Source organism: Triticum aestivum, chromosome 1D (genome assembly GCF_018294505.1).
Source record: "Triticum aestivum cultivar Chinese Spring chromosome 1D, IWGSC CS RefSeq v2.1, whole genome shotgun sequence".
Taxonomy (NCBI): domain Eukaryota; kingdom Viridiplantae; phylum Streptophyta; class Magnoliopsida; order Poales; family Poaceae; genus Triticum; species Triticum aestivum.
Genome location: NC_057796.1, coordinates 452,162,480 through 452,179,172, shown reverse-complemented (window position 1 = coordinate 452,179,172; position 16,693 = coordinate 452,162,480). Strand labels below are relative to the sequence as shown.

Sequence of the window (16,693 nt, the reverse complement as noted above, 5' to 3'; positions counted from 1 at the left end):
TATGAAATCCTAGAGATGTTGTAGTTGATATATTTTCTTCTAAATTTTCATGATGTCAAATTCTTTATTCTTTTTTTGGATGTATAATACCTGATCAATTTGAACATAAAGAAAATTTTATTATGCACATCATGGCATTTTTTTTGTGTTGTCCAACTATTTAAAATAAGATCAAAATACGAGTATTTGCAATTTAATTTTTTTTAGGGGTTGCAGTTTGATAGTACGTCACCTGAAAATGGGCTTTTTTTTGGCCCAACTATTGGCTCATAGACGTATTTACTTTTAGCGGTAACATTTGTCGGGATAACTCCAGAGCTGACGTACGCCAGCTATTGGCGTTCAAAATAAAAGAAGAAATATTTCACGGATAACTAAGGCAAATCATGCCGATCCTCCGAAGCATGCTCTCAGGAATTGCTAGGGACTTGAGAGGGCACAGAAGCACAGAACCATGACAGACATTTCCAAAAAATTGAGGTGTCATGAATCTGATATAAATCTTGATAGAATCCATGTTCATGCACAAAGTAATGAAGGGTCAATATATTAAACAAATTCGCGCAGTTTGGTTTCTTGGCTATGATGCGCAACTGCCCTAGAAATGTGTACATCTGTGTAATTTGACAATAAAATACAATTAATTGAAAGTTTCTATAATTTGTTCAGCATGCAGGGTGAAGTAAGCTAACTCGCCTATAAAATTAGGATGATGCTATAAATGACCTGAAGTAGCACTAACTTGCGATTTTATGGTGTGATCCCTGTCTCTTAAAAATGGAGGGGGAGAGAAAGAAAATATATTTTTAAAATGAAAAAGGAAAAAAAAAATTCAGAAGTACTGTTCCAAGTTGAACTCGGAATTTGGGAGGAGGCTCTGCTCTTGGCAGGGCAGCGAGAACTCATACTCCATCTCCGCGAAGGCCGGCTCCGCCTTGGCCCAGTGTAGCACCTCGCCATCGAGCACGCTTCCCACCTCGCCGTCGAGCATGCTGCCCACCTCACCGCCGTAGTTCCGGTTGCTGCTGTTGCTGGAGCTCTCCCCGTAGTAGCCCAGGTTCTCCGGGACGTCCAGCACGCAGCTGTAGTCCGCGGCGCCGAACCCGGCGTCTTCGTCCGCACCCTCCTTTCCACCACAGAACTGGCCGTACAATGCCGCCGCGTTCACCGCGCCGAGGTCGTCGGCGAACCTGGCGCCGTATTCGGCGCACACCGGGAACGGGTCGAACACCGCCGGCTGCTTCGGAGCGAGGCTGCTGTCGGCCGCCGCGGCAAGGGGCTTGCGGTCTTCGTCTTCCGCGTCCGGCAATGCCGCCGTGGCCTTGTCGGCGGCGGCCATGGGTTTGTGCGTGGCGGGGTCGAGGCCTTGCTGCCGGAGCTTCTTCTTGATGCAGCTATTCCAATAGTTTTTGATCTCGTTGTCTGTCCGGCCCGGCAGGTGCGACGCGATCTGCGACCACCTGCACGCACACACGCATCAGTATATATGTCGTCCCAAATATTTCAGTTCACTCAGCGCACTGCAAAATCGTACTGAAAAATTGCATTGCACTGCGAATTCGCAATTGCACGGACCTGTTGCCGAGGATGTGGTGGAGCGCGACGATGTGGTCCTCCTCCTGCTGCGAGAAGCAGCCGCGCTTGAGGTCGGGGCGGAGGTAGTTGATCCACCGGAGGCGGCAGCTCTTGCCGCAGCGGTTCAGCCCGGCCAGCCTGGGGACGGAGCTCCAGCAGCCGACGCCATGCCGGATGATGTGACTGTAGAGCTTCGCGTCCTCCTCGGGCGACCACAGCCCCTTCCGGAGCTTGGGCTGCCCCACGCCGCCGGACGATGGGCGTCCCATTCTGTTGATCCCTCTCCGGCAGCTGGCTACTCCACGATGAGCTAGCTAGGCAACGTGGATGGATGAAGGTAATGGCGATCGGTAATGATGGACCGACGGTTGTTTCCTCCCTTTCGATGGTTGCCTGGTGGGTATATATGGTCGGGTATATATCGGGGAGGCGTGAATGGCAAGAACCGCAAGCTCACTCGGCGAGAGAGAGGGAGTGAGGTGAGGCAGCGATCAAGTAGGCTCGAAGCAACGCAGAAGCAATGGATTAGAGGTCAAGACACCTGCGGTTTGTGGCGCGCGCTCTCGCGGAGGGGAGGGAGCAGAGACAGGCAGGGCCACTGTGTCAGAGAGAGAAGGTGTGGCCAGGGGCACTGTGTCAGGGAGAGAAGCCAGAAGGTATGTGTGTCATGGGGTTGTTTCCTTCACAAGAAGGAAACCCTTCTTTCCTCTCTACTAGCTTGCCGGCAGGCCACTGTAGATTAAGTGCGACACTGCTAAACTGCTAATTAAGCCCCCAACGGTAGCCCATCAATGCGGCCGGGGACCTGCAATGAAGAATCGCGTCACGGCAGTGCACTAACCTCAACGATCGCGTCGCGGGAACCAGCGGCCCGCCGGCCTTCCCCTGCCGACCTTCACGTTCCATCTGATACGCGTGCATGGGGGCCAAACAACGTCCCGTCTGCTGTGCGTGTGCGCGTCCTGATACAGAGATGGATCGATTGATGGACTCGGTGCGCCCCAGACATTGCTCGGACCTAGTCAAATCGAAGCGATGCAAATGTGGTAAGAAATCGGGCCGCTGCTGTCTGTCTGTTCGTCCGTCGATCTGACTGACTGATAGCGGCTGGCCGGCCGGCGACGGGTGGAGCTGCACTGTCGTTCCAGAAGCAGGGAGGAGAAATTAACGCGGTGTTCTATCACTTGGCACCAGTGCTTATTACTGATCTAAAAAGTCTTTTTACTGAGCTCGATGGATGCTGCTCGTGCTGGACAATCGGTCGATGGATCGTTTTCCTGTTTGCTTCGTGGCGGCAGCGACAATGGCGTCTCGGGGGAGTAATTAATCAACGCGCTGCCCGGCCGGGCCCGTCGATGATCTCACAATCACGATCCACACTCCAGTTGCGAGCGAAGACAAAACCCACAGTATATCTACGTATGGACGTGTCGGTGAAATAGCAAAATAAGGCGATGGCCGAAAATTTTCGTCGTTTTTTTTTTTTGCCAAAGCAGAAGAAAGGAAGGAAGGAAGAACATCGATCACACAAAGGTACGGCGCACGTTACCATGAAGAAGAAAGGCTGTACGGCAGAGTCAGCTGGCGGATCAGAAAATCAGCGGCGTCGACAACAGTGTTCACAAACGTGTTCAACTCCGGCATAACTTTGCAGGCTAGTCGTCCATCGACCGTGGACAGTGGGTACAGCTCAATTTTGTTGGACCTTATGACCGACGATTACCGCGTAAATCGTGTCGATCAGCGGGTAATTTGCAGTCACCTGCCAGCTAGCTTAGCTACAGAGAAAGTGCATGGGGAGATGAAATCAAACAGAGTGAAGGCCTGAAACTTCCTGCTGAAAAAGAGAAGATTACGCTATGCTTTGCTCTCTCTGGTGATCATGAAAACCAACTACTCCTTCCGTTCCACTCTTATGTACTGTCAAAAACGCTCTTATAAAAAAACGCTCTTATATTATCAGACTGAGAGAGTAATTAATATGACCTCTTTATTGAAAAAGAAGTAATTAATATAACCTGCAGCGGGACGGCAAGGTCGCCGGGGAGGGCCCGGCTTGGTATAGCAGCAGTGCACGCCGAATAAAGCGGAAGGCACCTGATCCTTGTACTTGAAGGGAAAAGGAGGTTTCTGTATACACAACAGAGATGTTGCACGAGTGGCCTAGACAGACAGATACATTTGATGAAAAAAGGACAGGAAAAGCCATGCTCCATTGCTTGAGTCGCCCGTACGGCACTATCTGTGAGGCCGTTTGCGTCAAATGTGGTCGATTCTGCAATCATAGTACAAAAAGGTCCAAACTAAGACCGCCCGGCCGGCCACAAACCCCTTTCTTGAAGCCTTCCAGCGGCAGCACTATTGTTAACTACTGTAGCACGCACATGTTGTGCATTTTTTATACGGTGGTCGTGCCACATTCATGCTTATATATGCAGAGGGACGCCGCTAGTGTTGATTCAGTTTCAACCGTGCAATCAGATCCCGGACGAAAAACAAGCATGCATGCATCTTGAAACTTCAGTTTCATCACGAGTTGCATGCTTTGCGTTGCGGTGCTCCCACAGTACGTACGTGTCAGTTAATGCGGGTTCCATCCGTTTTCTGTTTTTGCCCGGCCGGTTGGTGCGTCGAGAAGGACACATGCACGCAAATAAAAGTTGCACGACGTCAATGTATGGGATAGCGCCATGGGAGGAGTGTGTACGTATCTTGAGGAGAGAGAGAGAGAGAGAGAGAGAGAGAGAGAGAGAGAGAGAGAGAGAGAGAGAGAGAGAGAGAGAGAGAGAGAGAGAGAGAGAGAGAGAGAGGCCGAACGCCGGGAGGTGGCTTGCAATCGCCACAATAAACCACCACAGATAAAAAAGGAGGAAGAGAAGGCAACGGCGGGAGAGTGGAGTTGGGAAAGCTTGCGTGCGTTGGAGAAAGCTCTATCGGCGACCACACGGGAGGGCGTGTGTACGTCCGCTAGCCGGTCGCGATCGCGAGCGTTGCGTTGCATGTGGGCCATGCCGGTGTCCCGGCCGTCCGTGCCCGACGGACGGCTGGCCGGAGCTCCATCGATCATCGACGCGCGTACGTACGTAGGTACGTACCGGCCGGTCGACGGTCGCTTCGAGCGTGGTGCAAGCAATGCTAGGCGAGCTCCAACGGATTTGCAGGGAGTAGCTGACAACTGTTGCTGCACTCTGCTGCATGGCTGCTGTCCGTCTACGTAGGGGTCGATCCTCGTATACGCAAGGGACGTCCACATTTCTGATCATCATAGATAGAAAGAACGGATCGAAAGATGCAGAAGTATGGTCTTTGTAATCTGGACCAACAAATAATTGAAGTGGCTCATGACTCTGGGAAATGCTTGCTGGGCCGGTTTGACCGTGGATATGATGACCAGCATTCGTTTCGCGGATTTGGAGCGCCATCCATGCATGCATGTTCTTTGGCGCCATGCATGCTTGCACTTGTGGAATTGTCCACTAGTGTACTGTTCCTTTTTGGCAAAGTTGGAAGCTACTTCACCGGAGGTGGGCAGCCTCTCCTTTTCCCATCGAGTTTGTGAGTTATCTAGACCGCCACTGCGATTTAATTTCAAACCAAACCGAAGGGCGGGGGATCACATCATATCATAGTCGATCGTGCGGAGTTTCGTGTGGTTTACTGATCCACGAAGCGTACCTGTATACGTACCTCAACGATCGGTAGAGAAATCAATGCATGCGCGACTACCAGCACCTACGTACACTAGCTAGTGCGTGTACTCGACCTAATTTGCGATGGAGACTGAACTGAACATGCATGTGATTCAGATTTCAGGACCTGAATAAGTAGTCAACCTCACCAAGTTGACTTCTATTTTGCATCTCGAAAATAGAAAAGATTTGTCATTAGTTTATAGCCTCGTCCCATTACAACTCCAGGAGACCCATGTACTCCTACTCTGCTATGTTAGAGCATCTTCAATCACGGTTGAAGCAGCCCAACCCCTATTTATTTGGCAGGACAACCTAACCGTCCATTTGCAAACACTCAAATCCATACACAACCATGCAACGTCGATTTTATACTTAGTTCATATATAGGTAGATAAAGACAAGCTTAACCAGAAAAATGAGATTGTAAACTAGATACTATTCTACTCCTAATCCTCATCGGAGAAGAGCTCAATGACCCCTTGCCGAAGCCAATGGCCTTGTAGTCATTGGCGGCGGGTCGAAATGAGGGTGTCTCCTCGTCGTCAGTGTCGCACGCGAAGAGCCGCTCCTGCTAGACGTTACAGAGGTGGATATCGTGTCGGTTCGCCGCCACCACCCGCTTGGACTCGAGGGAGTCGAGGATGGTGCAGATATCGGCCACAATGATAGGGTCGGCAGTGAGCTTGGCGAAGGTGACATTGCCTGTGTGCTCGGCCTCGAGCTCGACTTGCGCCTCTGCCGCGAGGTGCTCCATCTCCTCGGCTTGGGCAAGGCGGAACTGCTCGTCTGCCTCCTCCATTGAGAGGAAGCGGATGTTGTCCCCCTCACCGTCTGTGGCATCCGCCACCTCGAACCGGCGGGGTCAACATGCCTGCCCATCTCCTCCTCCTCCTACTCCGAGCACGGCCCCAAGGAGCTCGGAGGTTACCCGGCCGCAATGCGGACCGCGTCATGCCTCGGCGGCGCGCACCTCTGCCGCAAGCTCCGCTCGACGCTCCAACGTGAGCATCTTGTGGTACATGACCTTCTCGTGGACCATTGCTAATGACAAGGTCGGAGTGGACAGGGACACGGTGACGACGAGGAGGGTAGGGAAAAGGAGGAAATGTAACGCCCCGATCAAATCCACCGGTTCACCCACCGGTCCCTGGACGTTGAGCCTGGGATCTAGACTAGCCCCATAGACCAACACTAGTCTTGACATGCACTTTGTCCTCACTCGTGCACAACGGGATCAACTTCCCGTTCGGTCACCCATCCTCAAATTGCTCCAAGCCAAATATGCTTAACTTTTAGGTTTTTTTCAGACGGGCTCCCAGAAAAGAAGGTGCACCTTGTTGATATGATAGTTTATCATTCCTATTAAGAAGGAATGTCACAAAAAATGAGGGCGGCTAGGGTTTGTCCCTCGCCGTTCGGCTTTAATAGTCGGGTGCTTGGCTCCTCGGGCAACATGCCGACATGGCGCCATGAATAAGGGCACCAAACTGGTGAGCTCTAGACTCTAAGGTGGACGATTGGTTTCCCCAAGGGCCCGCAGGCCATTCTGATGTGGCGGACGCGTCCAAGGGCATCTGGGCTGAAAGTGTGGCATGTCGGACCGATCATTTGGGCTAGCTTAGGGGGTCTGATTGGATTTCAATTATCTATCTGGCATGTGCCATCGGAGATATGAAGATGAATTAGGGGATCCAATTGAAGATGCTCTTAGGTTACTAGTGGCTAGTAGTGTGTTAAGTATATACCAGTGAACCCCGCAAAGAAACAAAAATCGTAGTCACGGTGTAGCTAATAGGCTCGAGTACATAAATTAGCAACGCGAGGAATCCTCATAAATCTGGATGATGCCGCTTGGCGGCCATCCAACAGGCCGCTCCGGTATCTGCGGGAACGGGCTTGTCATAAATGTGGCAGGCGGTTGGCGATCACGTCGCCCCCTCACCGGTGATCTTCTATGTCGGTGGTACTGGTCATGGGTGGCATCACTGCTTCAAACCTTGTAGTGATTCGAGGAGGAAGAAGATGAAGATTCCTAGCCGCACGAGCTGTTGGGTTTGGAACTTACCTCAAATGCACAACGTCCATATTTGAAGACCACGAGTAATTTTTTGATTGAGCTCCATAAATTTTGATGATCGCAACACATATGATGACTCAACAGAGTATCTTTATATGTGTTGATCACCATACCAACGGTTCTTACGCACAAACGACACGCCTGCTAGAGTTACTCTTGGCTAGCTAGACCACCACAGTTTTTTTTTTTAATCAAACCGGGGGGGGGGGGGTCATATCATGGTCGTGCGGAGTTCATGTGGCAAATCTTGTCGCCTGGATGTGAAAGTTTGTCGGTTACTGATCGAAGAAGCGTACCTTACTCCATCGGTAGAGAAACCAATGCATGCACGACTACCAGCATCTACGTGCACTCGACCTAATTTGCGATGTAGACTGAAGATACGTGTGATTCAGATTTCATGACCGGAATATGTAATTCATCTTACCAAGTTGAGTTCCATTTCGTATGTTCTCTTAGTTTAATTATTGTCCTTTTACAACTGCAGTACACTAATACACTATGTTAGGTTCCATGTACTGCTGGTGTGGTTCATTAAGCATATACTACTAGTGACATTCTTGCAACAACACGAGGCATCATCATAAGCTTATTATTATTACCGGAGAGTGATACTAGACCGTGCTAGTATATGCACCAAAAGATCGCAGTCACTATGTTATTATGACTGGAGATTCCGTGAACACGTAGAGCGACCAAATTTAATCGATTAGCTTCTACAAGTGGACGTCCCTTTTGTGCACCAAAAGATCCTGCCAGAGACTTGAGATGAGCCCTGATCTTGACTTGCCTCCTCCACAAAGGAAAGCGGATATAGGAAAGCAGAAAAATAGAGCAGAATATGCATCATGCCGGCTGCCTTGCCTCTGGCTGTGGCTCCTCTTTCAAGTTATGCAAGCCCAAAGCTAACTAATCACACACGCAAAAATATAACAATGTAATACTCCATAGATCACAGTCTCAATCATGCCATACAAAATTGGCAGTTAATCATATACGGCTATATATGAATTAGAGTGGCCACACGTTGATTGTTAATTTGCTAATCTCATGAAGATTTTTGAAAAACAATAGAGAGAAATTATGGAGAGGTTTGGTGCAAGCATGTGTAGTGCTCTAGGCCGTTGCCGTCCCAACAGATGGCGAGATGTGCACTTGTCTTGCATGTGTAACCCGCATGATTAAGTTGTTTAGTACAATGGCCGTAGGAGAGCCAGTTGTTCGAGCCATGCATGAAAACTAAATAATTAACTAATCTCACCTAATTAGGCTGCCTTTTTCATGGTAGGGCTAGATAGTACTGATTCTTTAGACTATCTCTTGCTTGTTCACAGAATAATGATTAGGTGGTTTGTGCTGGTTAATTAAGGTAGGTGATTCGATTTGGCTTCGATGATGACATGTGCTAGAGTCTATGAGATTGGACTGGCACCGTGTATTGTAACATAAGCGTTTGTATGGGTGAGGTGATAACAATAAACTAAGAACGATGTGCAACAGTTAATTTGTTTTCTTCTGCCGCTACGCTCTCTAGCTAGCTAGCCATTGGCGTGTTTTCTCATGGAAAGAAATTAATGTACATGTTGTTTTCACTAAAGATTGTTAGCTTCTGATCAGGGTTTTATATATATATTCAACAACCGTGCATGCAATCTAGATTCTAGAAGCAGAATCATTGAGTGGAGAGTGAGCTTACCGACTAATAATTCAGTGATTGATTTCTCAACTATTCAAGCTCCTGTTCTCCGAAACTAACCAATAGCCAGTCTTGATTTGATGGAATATTTGCTACGCAGTATACCCTATAGAAAATGTTATCGCGTCACTAGCTCATTACAGAGTAGAGTTCGTATCAAGCGATTTGTTGAGTAATTAATTAATTAGCTGGTGATCCAAATGGTGCCACCTCAAATGGAGTCGGAGCCATCGCAATCACCTTTTAAAATCTAATCAGGCACAACATGACAACAGAAGCAATGGAACCAATAATATTCTGGCGTTGCAGCAAGGTGTGCGTGCATGCAAATCATGCATGCCGTGCCGGTTGCTTCCCGTGAAATCCTTCTCGAGCTGACGCCGACCCTGAGATTTTCAGTTTTTTCATGGGAAACCCGACCTGTCAGCAGGCTAATTATATCACTGTAAGCTGTTGCCCTCCTTGTTTAGTGGCACGACAACTCGACACGGGCCCAGGTACCATTCCGGGGGTTGACCGGCGAGGTGTCGGCACGGCCGCACGGGCAGGCAGCTAGCAGGCTGTTGTTGCGGCACAGCTTGCCTGGGTGGATTTTTTGTCAAACGGCATTGGGAAATTTGAGGGGATGATGGCGATACGGCTTGTCCCCCTTGAAAAAGGGATCAAGTTTTCCACGGGTGAATGAACCAAAGGTGATGCTTGCAAAAGGAGCATGGAAACTATGGTCTTCCTAGAGCACAAGGAGAAATTGGATAAGTCAGACAGGATCATCATCATCATCATCATCATCATGGCGAACAATTTCCGATGGAATGATCTAGCCTAGTTACCATGTAAAAAAACTATTTTAACTTAAATGCCATCAAATAAAATCATACATGGCAGATTTCCGTATTAAATAAGAAACGACGTATATAAAATTGCCAGCATACACTAAGAAATGTATATTAACTTGTCGTGGTTCTCAAATTTGAGTTGCAATGACAAAATAAATTAGTGTCCATGGCAACAAGTTTTTAGTTTTACAATGAAAATGATTCAACATTGAAAAATAAGAAAACAAGGGAAATTTTCATGGACAATAAAAATGCATGGCATGAAAATGAAAATGACATGATCCACATATTAAAATTGTCATGCTCTATATTTTATTTGTTATAAAAAATCAAATAAGAAAATTGTCATGATTGAGATAATAAATATGCCATGACATTAATAATAATTATGTCTTGATCCTAATATTTAAATTGCCATGCTCTATATTTTGTTTGTCATAAAAAAATCAAACAAGAAAATTGCCATGATCCAAAATATTAAAAAGTGTCATGCCATTAAAAATAAATTTACCATGATATAGATTAAAAATGACATATTTCTATATTGCGGTGCTCTTCAAAACAAAAACGCCATGCTGTAGATAGAGATTTCATTAACGAATTTTTGTGAGGTTGCCATGTGAACATAATGGATTTTTTTTTCAATTTGCCATGCTAACAAAAAAGGTGGTAGATATGAAAACAAAAATTCATAAAATTATCATATGAACAACAAGAATTGCTCTAGCGTTTGCCACGTGAACGTTACACAATTTCTAAAATTGGCATGAATTACGAAATTAAAAAATATGTAAACTTGCCATGGAAACCACAAGTTGAAATTTCCAAGGTCAACACAGTAAATTTGTCGTGGTCAATACAATAAATTTGCCATGGCGATTACAATAAAAATGTCGTGATGCAAAAGGAAAACATGTTTTGTGTAACAGTTCATGTCCAATTTGGCTTGGGCTAGTAGTAAGTACTAACAATTTCAGAAAATGCCGTGTTTTGTAGATAAGATGGCAAAACCTTGGCGGATTCTCTATAAAACATGGCAAACATAGTGATCCTGGTTTAAGTTCATAGGACATTTTTTTTTTTCAATTCCCAACAGTTCCATCCACTAATGTTGCTGTTAAAAATGAGCAGCAACCGATGGTTCGGGTGGAGAATGTTGTTGACTCCGGTGATACATCTAATAAGAAAAATGTTGATGCACATGATGAATCTGTTGTTGATAATTAACTTGTTACTCCAAATCAGCCTATGGTTCCTCCAAGTTGGAATGTTGCAGGTGACAGAGTTAGGCGGACTGGTACCGATGCATGCCCAAGGTTAATTGAAGAGTGCAATGTTATTTCTTATGCGTTATGCATGGTAGAAGAAATTGAACATTCATCATATCCCGAGGCTATATTTCTAGTGATAATAATAGGTGGATGACCGCTATGCATGATGAGATGGAATCATTTGAAAAAGAATGACACTTGGGGTAAACTTACCAAGAGAGAAGAAATCTATTGGTTGCAAATCCGTGCCTCCACGAAGAAGTAAATCCTTGCCTCTCCTGAAAGGGAAAAAGAAGAAAACATGTTTTTTTTTCTTTTTCTGAGAGGCACGGCCGTGACTCCCGCGGAAGTAAATCCTTGCCTCTCGTGAACATTGCTCTCCTGACCCGATGGCTATGGCGTATCGCCAACGGGGAGGGCGGCCTCTGGCTTACCATCATTCAGAATAAGTACCTCCGAGGACAACCTCTTGCTTTCTGCCAGCGCTCTGGGGGATCCCAGTTCTGGCAGGCTGTGATTCAGCTCCTCCCTGTGCTCTGGATTGGCACTTCCATCTCGGTGGGTTCCGGGTCCTCGGCCCTGTTTTGGTTCGACCGCTGGCTTGGGGATTCCCCTCTAGCCGCCCGCTTCCCGGGCTTATTTGCCATTGCGGCAGACCCCCGAATTTCCGTCGAGACGACCCTTATTGACCTAGGGCGCCTCGCCTTTCGGCGCTCCTTTGGCCCCCAGGAGGTTGATGCGTGGGACGCCCTTCTACAGGGCATCGCTCTCTTGCCAATGGATGTAGAGGGCGTCGCCGACTCCATGGCGTGGCACCTGGAGCCCTCGGGAAGCTTCTCCACGAAGTCTTTGTATGCTGCCATCGCCCCTTCGCTGGCCCCTGAGCCCTTTAGCCTGATCTGGGACATTCGTCTCCCCCTCAAGATCCGGATATTCCTCTGGCAGTGGATCCGGGGACGTCTCCCCTCTGGGGTGGAAGTCCGCAAGCGCAATGGCCCTGGGGACGGGATATGTCCCCTGTGCGCCATGGTGGAGGATTCGAACCACATTTTCTTCAACTGCTCCACTGCCCAGTTCCTGTGGTCGTGCTTCCGTGAAACGGTCGGCGGACAGTGGTGCAATACCAACTTCCCTGACCTACTCGCGGAGATCCATGCCTCCTCCCCGCGTTACCGCCATATTAGATGGCTGTGCATTGGGATCCTAGCATGGACGCTTTGGAATATTCGCAACAAGCTCGTTATTCAGAAAGTGCCTCTGCGACGTGCGACTGGCGCGATCTTCAAAATGTGTGGCTATTTGCAGCTTTGGCGGCCGCTTAGCCGCCCCCAGGACCGGAGCGTCATCGACACCCTCCTCACCGACCTTCGATCGATGGCCTTCCGCATAGCGCCCCCGCTTCCGCCACCGCCGCCGGAGCCTGATTAGGCTGGACTCGTCCGTGGCGGTCTTTGTGTGTGTCCTTTTGTTCTTAGGGCTTGTTGAGCTGTGCCCTCAGCATTAACCCTACTGGTACCGTGCGGTGTGTGCGGCTGTGACTTTGAGTGTTTGTGTGTGTGTGTGTGTGTGTGTGTGAACTCTGTTGGCTGTTTGGCTCGGGCGGTTTGCTTTATCTATAAAGCGGGGTGAAAACCTTTTTCGGTAAAGGAAAAAAGAAAAAGAACACATTTTTTTTCCTTTTTGTGAGAGGCAAGGTCGTGCCTCTCGCTTAAGCAAATCCATGCCTCTCGCAGAAGGGAAAGGAAAAAAACATGTCCTTTCGCATCAAAAGTAAATCTCGATTTTTTTCAAAGCCAGGGAAAACCCATAAAGCCGAAAAATATCATCTAAAAGCCGAAACGCGTACAGAAAAAAATGCGGATGGAGCGTCCATAGCACAAGACGTGGCGGCGGCTGAGAACGCGCCAAGTGGCACGCTCCCAGCCCAACCCCAAATGACCCTTGCGGGATCTCCGAAATGAATACTCCTTGATTAGTTGCTCTCTTCTTTTCCTACCCAATCGAACTTCAGAGAGAGCTGAGGGAAAAGGCACATTAATGTAAGACTGAAAAAAAATAGCATGCAAGTTTTGTGCCCATGCGACATGCACGTCTGAGATCGACGTGGCAGTGGTAGTGGCACGCTCTTTTAATCCTCCGGCGACAACCTCTAGGGCCAGCGACGTAGACTGAGGCCGACTGCCGGGTCGATGTGGCGCAGCAGTTTGTGAAGTGCCGTAACTACAAAACAGCTGATACATGCCAGTCACAAAGGTGTGCGCCCGTGGAGAAAAGTTGAAAAAGAAGGTGATGCCGACGTCGTCCGTTCTTTCTTCCTCACGTCGTCAGTTTATACAAGTAGCCAAGTTCGTACATAGTCGTAGAGCACACACTTGGCACTGAGAGTACGTGAGAGGGATGGACGACGCGTTCGATCTCAGATTTTTCATCCCCCAATAAATTCCTTGATTGGCTCATGCAGACCATGATCGGCAGGTCCTTGTGTTGAAACAGGTGAGATATCACCACCAAAATTAAGACCGGGCAGATCATAGGTACATGCATGCACACCCGAGAGCCAGACGTACAGATGATTTGATCAGCTTGCTGTTCCCATGGCCATATTCATCCGGGACGCGACACACACGAACACGGCGGCTAGGAGTTTTGCTATACTTATATTTTCTTCTACATTTGAATTGTGGTAGTTTATATATTTTCTTCTAAATTTCTAGCATGTCAAATTCTGTATTCATTTTTTTGGAAGTGCAATACCTGATCAATTTGAACATAAAGACTTTTTTATTATGTACATCGTGGCATTTTTTGTGTTGTTCTACTATTTAAAATAACATCGAAATGAGTATTTGCAATTTGATGTTGCGTCACCCTTTTTTTTTGCCCAACTGTCGGGTCAGAGACGTATTTACTTTTAGCGGTAGTAACTTTTGTCGGGATAACTCCCGAGCTGAATTACGCCACCTATTGGCGTTCAAAATAAAACAAACAATATTTCACGGATAACTAAGGCAAATCACGCCTATCCTCCGAGGCATGCTTCGAGGAATTGCTAGTGACTTGAGAGGTCACAGAAGCACAGAACCATGAAAGACATTTCCGAAAAATTTAACTGTCATGAATCTAATATAAATCTTGATAGAATCCATGTGCATGCACAAAAGTAATCGAGGGTCAATATATTAAACCAACTCACGCGGTTTGGCTTGTTGGCTATGACGCGCAACTGCCCTAGAAGTGTATACTGTAATAAAATAACAATTAACTGAAAGTAGCTGCCCTTCAAAAAAACTGAAAGTAGCTAATTTGTTCAGCATGCAAAATGAAGTACGGAACTACTCTGCGTACGATTTTATTCTATCCGACTCTGTACGATGCCTAATTTAATGGTGTGTTGCCGTTTGGATCAGGAGTTGGACAGCTTGATCTGCTATGTCGTATCAAATCGGACAAGCAAGAATCGTACGCATAGCCAGACTCAATGAAGTAAGCTAACTCGCCTATAAAACTGGAAATGATGCTATAAATGACCTCAAGTAGCACTAACTTGCGATTTTATGGTATGATCCCTGTCTCTTAAAAAATGGAGGGAGAAAGAAAGAAAATATATTTTTAAAGTGAAAAAGGAAAAAGTCAGAAGTAGTTGAACTCGAAATTTGCGAGGAGGCTCTGCTCTTGGCAGGGCAGCGAGAACTCATACTCCAGCAGCACGTCGTGCTGCCGCTCCATCTCCGCGAAGCAGGCCGTCTCCGCCTTGGCCCAGTGTAGCACCTCGCCATCGAGCACGCTTCCCACCTCGCCGTCGAGCATGCTGCCCACCTCACCGCCGTAGTTCCGGTTGCTGCTGTTGCTGGAGCTCTCCCCGTAGCCCAGGTTCTCCGGGACGTCCAGCACGCAGCTGTAGTCCGCGGGGCCGAACCCGGCGTCTTCGTCCGCGCCCTCCTTTGCACCGCAGAACTGGCCGTACAATGCTGCCGCGTTCGCCGGGCAGAGGTCGTCGGTGAACCCAGCGCCGTAGTCGGCGCACACCGGGAACGGGTCGAACACCGCCGGCTGCTTCGGAGCGAGGCTGCCGTCGGCCGCCGCGGCAAGGGGCTTGCGGTCTTCGTCTTCCACGTCCGGCAATGCCGCCGTGGCCGTGTCGACGGCGGCCATGGGTTTGTGCGTGGCGGGGTCGAGGCCTTGCTGCCGGAGCTTCTTCTTGATGCAGCTGTTCCAGAAGTTCTTGATCTCGTTGTCCGTCCGGCCCGGCAGGTGCGACGCGATCTGTGACCACCTGCACGCACACACGCATCAGTACATATGTCGTCCCAAAACACTCAGCCCACTGTCTGAAAAATTGCAATGGTAACTGAAGAACGCATTGCACTGCGAATTTGCAATTGTACGGACCTGTTGCCGATGATCTGGTGGAGCGCGACGATGTTGTCCTCCTCCTGCTGCGAGAAGCAGCCGCGCTTGAGGTCAGGGCGGAGGTAGTTGATCCACCGGAGGCGGCAGCTCTTGCCACAGCGGTTCAGCCCGGCCAGCCTCGGGACGGAGCTCCAGCAGCCGACCCCGTGCCGGATGATGTGGTTGTAGAGCTTCTCGTCTTCCTCGGGCGACCACAGTCCCTTGCGGAGCTTGGGCTCCCCCACGCCGCCGGACGTCGGACGTCCCATTCTATTGATTACTCTACGGCAGCTGCTGGCCTCGTAGCTAGCTACGCCGACGATGAGCAAGGCAACGCGGATGGATGGAGGGAATGGCGATCGGTATGGTCGATGGACGGTTGCTTCCTCCCGATGGATGGCTGCCTGGTGGGTATATATGGTCGGGTATATATGGGGGAAGCGTGCGTGTGAAGAACTGCAAGCTAACTCGGCCAGAGGAGTGAGTGAGCGAGGTGAGGCAGCGATCAAGTAGGTTCCAAGCAAGGCGAAGAGGCGATGGATTGGAGGTCAAGACACCTGCGGTTTGTGGCGCGCTGCGGGATAAAATAGTAGTACGCGCCGGCCGTGGGGGGGGGGGGGGGGGGGGACAGCACTGTGTCAGGGAGAGACGTGACTTTCCTTCACAAGAAGGAAGCCCTTCTTTTTCCTCTGCGAGAGCCCAGCTGCTAGCTCGCCGGACACTGCTGATTGAGTGCGACACTGCTAATTAAGCCCCCCAACGGTAGCCCATCAATGCGGCCGGGGACCTGCGCGCTCTGCAATTAAGAATCGCGTCACGGCAGTGCACTAATAATGCGATTCGGTTACGAAAAAACTCGCCATGATTTTCCTGCTGAGAAGGAGAGATTACTGCTCATCAGGTCATGCTCCAGCTAAGAGCATCTCCAGCCGTTCAGCCCTCAGGGCGCCGAAAAAGAGCGGCCTGCGGCGAACCGTTGCTAGATTCGCCCCGGGGGGCAACCTAGCTCCCAAGCCACGCCCCCAGGCGCCGCCCCCAAGCCGCGGCAAATTCAAACGTAGTCATTCCCGCTCATAAAATAGACGCCACAAATCCGGCGTTCAAGCGGCCACAGTTCGGCGATCGAATGAAAAGTTCGGCGTACAAAAAGAAAGGAC

At 49.0% G+C, this 16,693-nt stretch overlaps 2 protein-coding genes across 2 annotated transcripts; both read right to left on the bottom strand.

Moving 5' to 3' along the window:
• Positions 1-475: 475 nt before the first annotated feature.
• LOC123174627 (myb-related protein Hv33) lies at positions 476-2,133 on the bottom strand. Its single transcript, XM_044590071.1, has 2 exons — positions 1,576-2,133; positions 476-1,460 (listed from the first exon to the last, which is right to left on the bottom strand). Exons 1-2 carry the CDS (start codon positions 1,842-1,844, stop codon positions 833-835), a joined length of 897 nt encoding a protein of 298 aa, XP_044446006.1. The 5' UTR covers positions 1,845-2,133; the 3' UTR covers positions 476-832.
• A 12,526-nt stretch (positions 2,134-14,659) lies between these two features.
• Positions 14,660-16,081, bottom strand: LOC123174612 (myb-related protein Hv33). Its single transcript, XM_044590069.1, has 2 exons — positions 15,537-16,081; positions 14,660-15,420 (listed from the first exon to the last, which is right to left on the bottom strand). The coding sequence occupies exons 1-2, from the start codon at positions 15,803-15,805 to the stop codon at positions 14,778-14,780; spliced, it is 912 nt and encodes a 303-aa protein (XP_044446004.1). The 5' UTR covers positions 15,806-16,081; the 3' UTR covers positions 14,660-14,777.
• Between the last annotated feature and the right edge of the window lie 612 nt (positions 16,082-16,693).

Coding starts and splice junctions, on each gene's coding strand:
- LOC123174612 (XM_044590069.1), bottom strand. CDS start 15,805: ATGGGACGTCCGACGTCCGGCGGCGTGGGGGAGCCCAAGCTCCGCAAG. Junction 15,421..15,536: donor CACCAGATCATCGGCAACAG/GTCCGTACAATT, acceptor GTGTGCGTGCAG/GTGGTCACAGATCGCGTCGC.
- LOC123174627 (XM_044590071.1), bottom strand. CDS start 1,844: ATGGGACGCCCATCGTCCGGCGGCGTGGGGCAGCCCAAGCTCCGGAAG. Junction 1,461..1,575: donor CACCACATCCTCGGCAACAG/GTCCGTGCAATT, acceptor GTGTGCGTGCAG/GTGGTCGCAGATCGCGTCGC.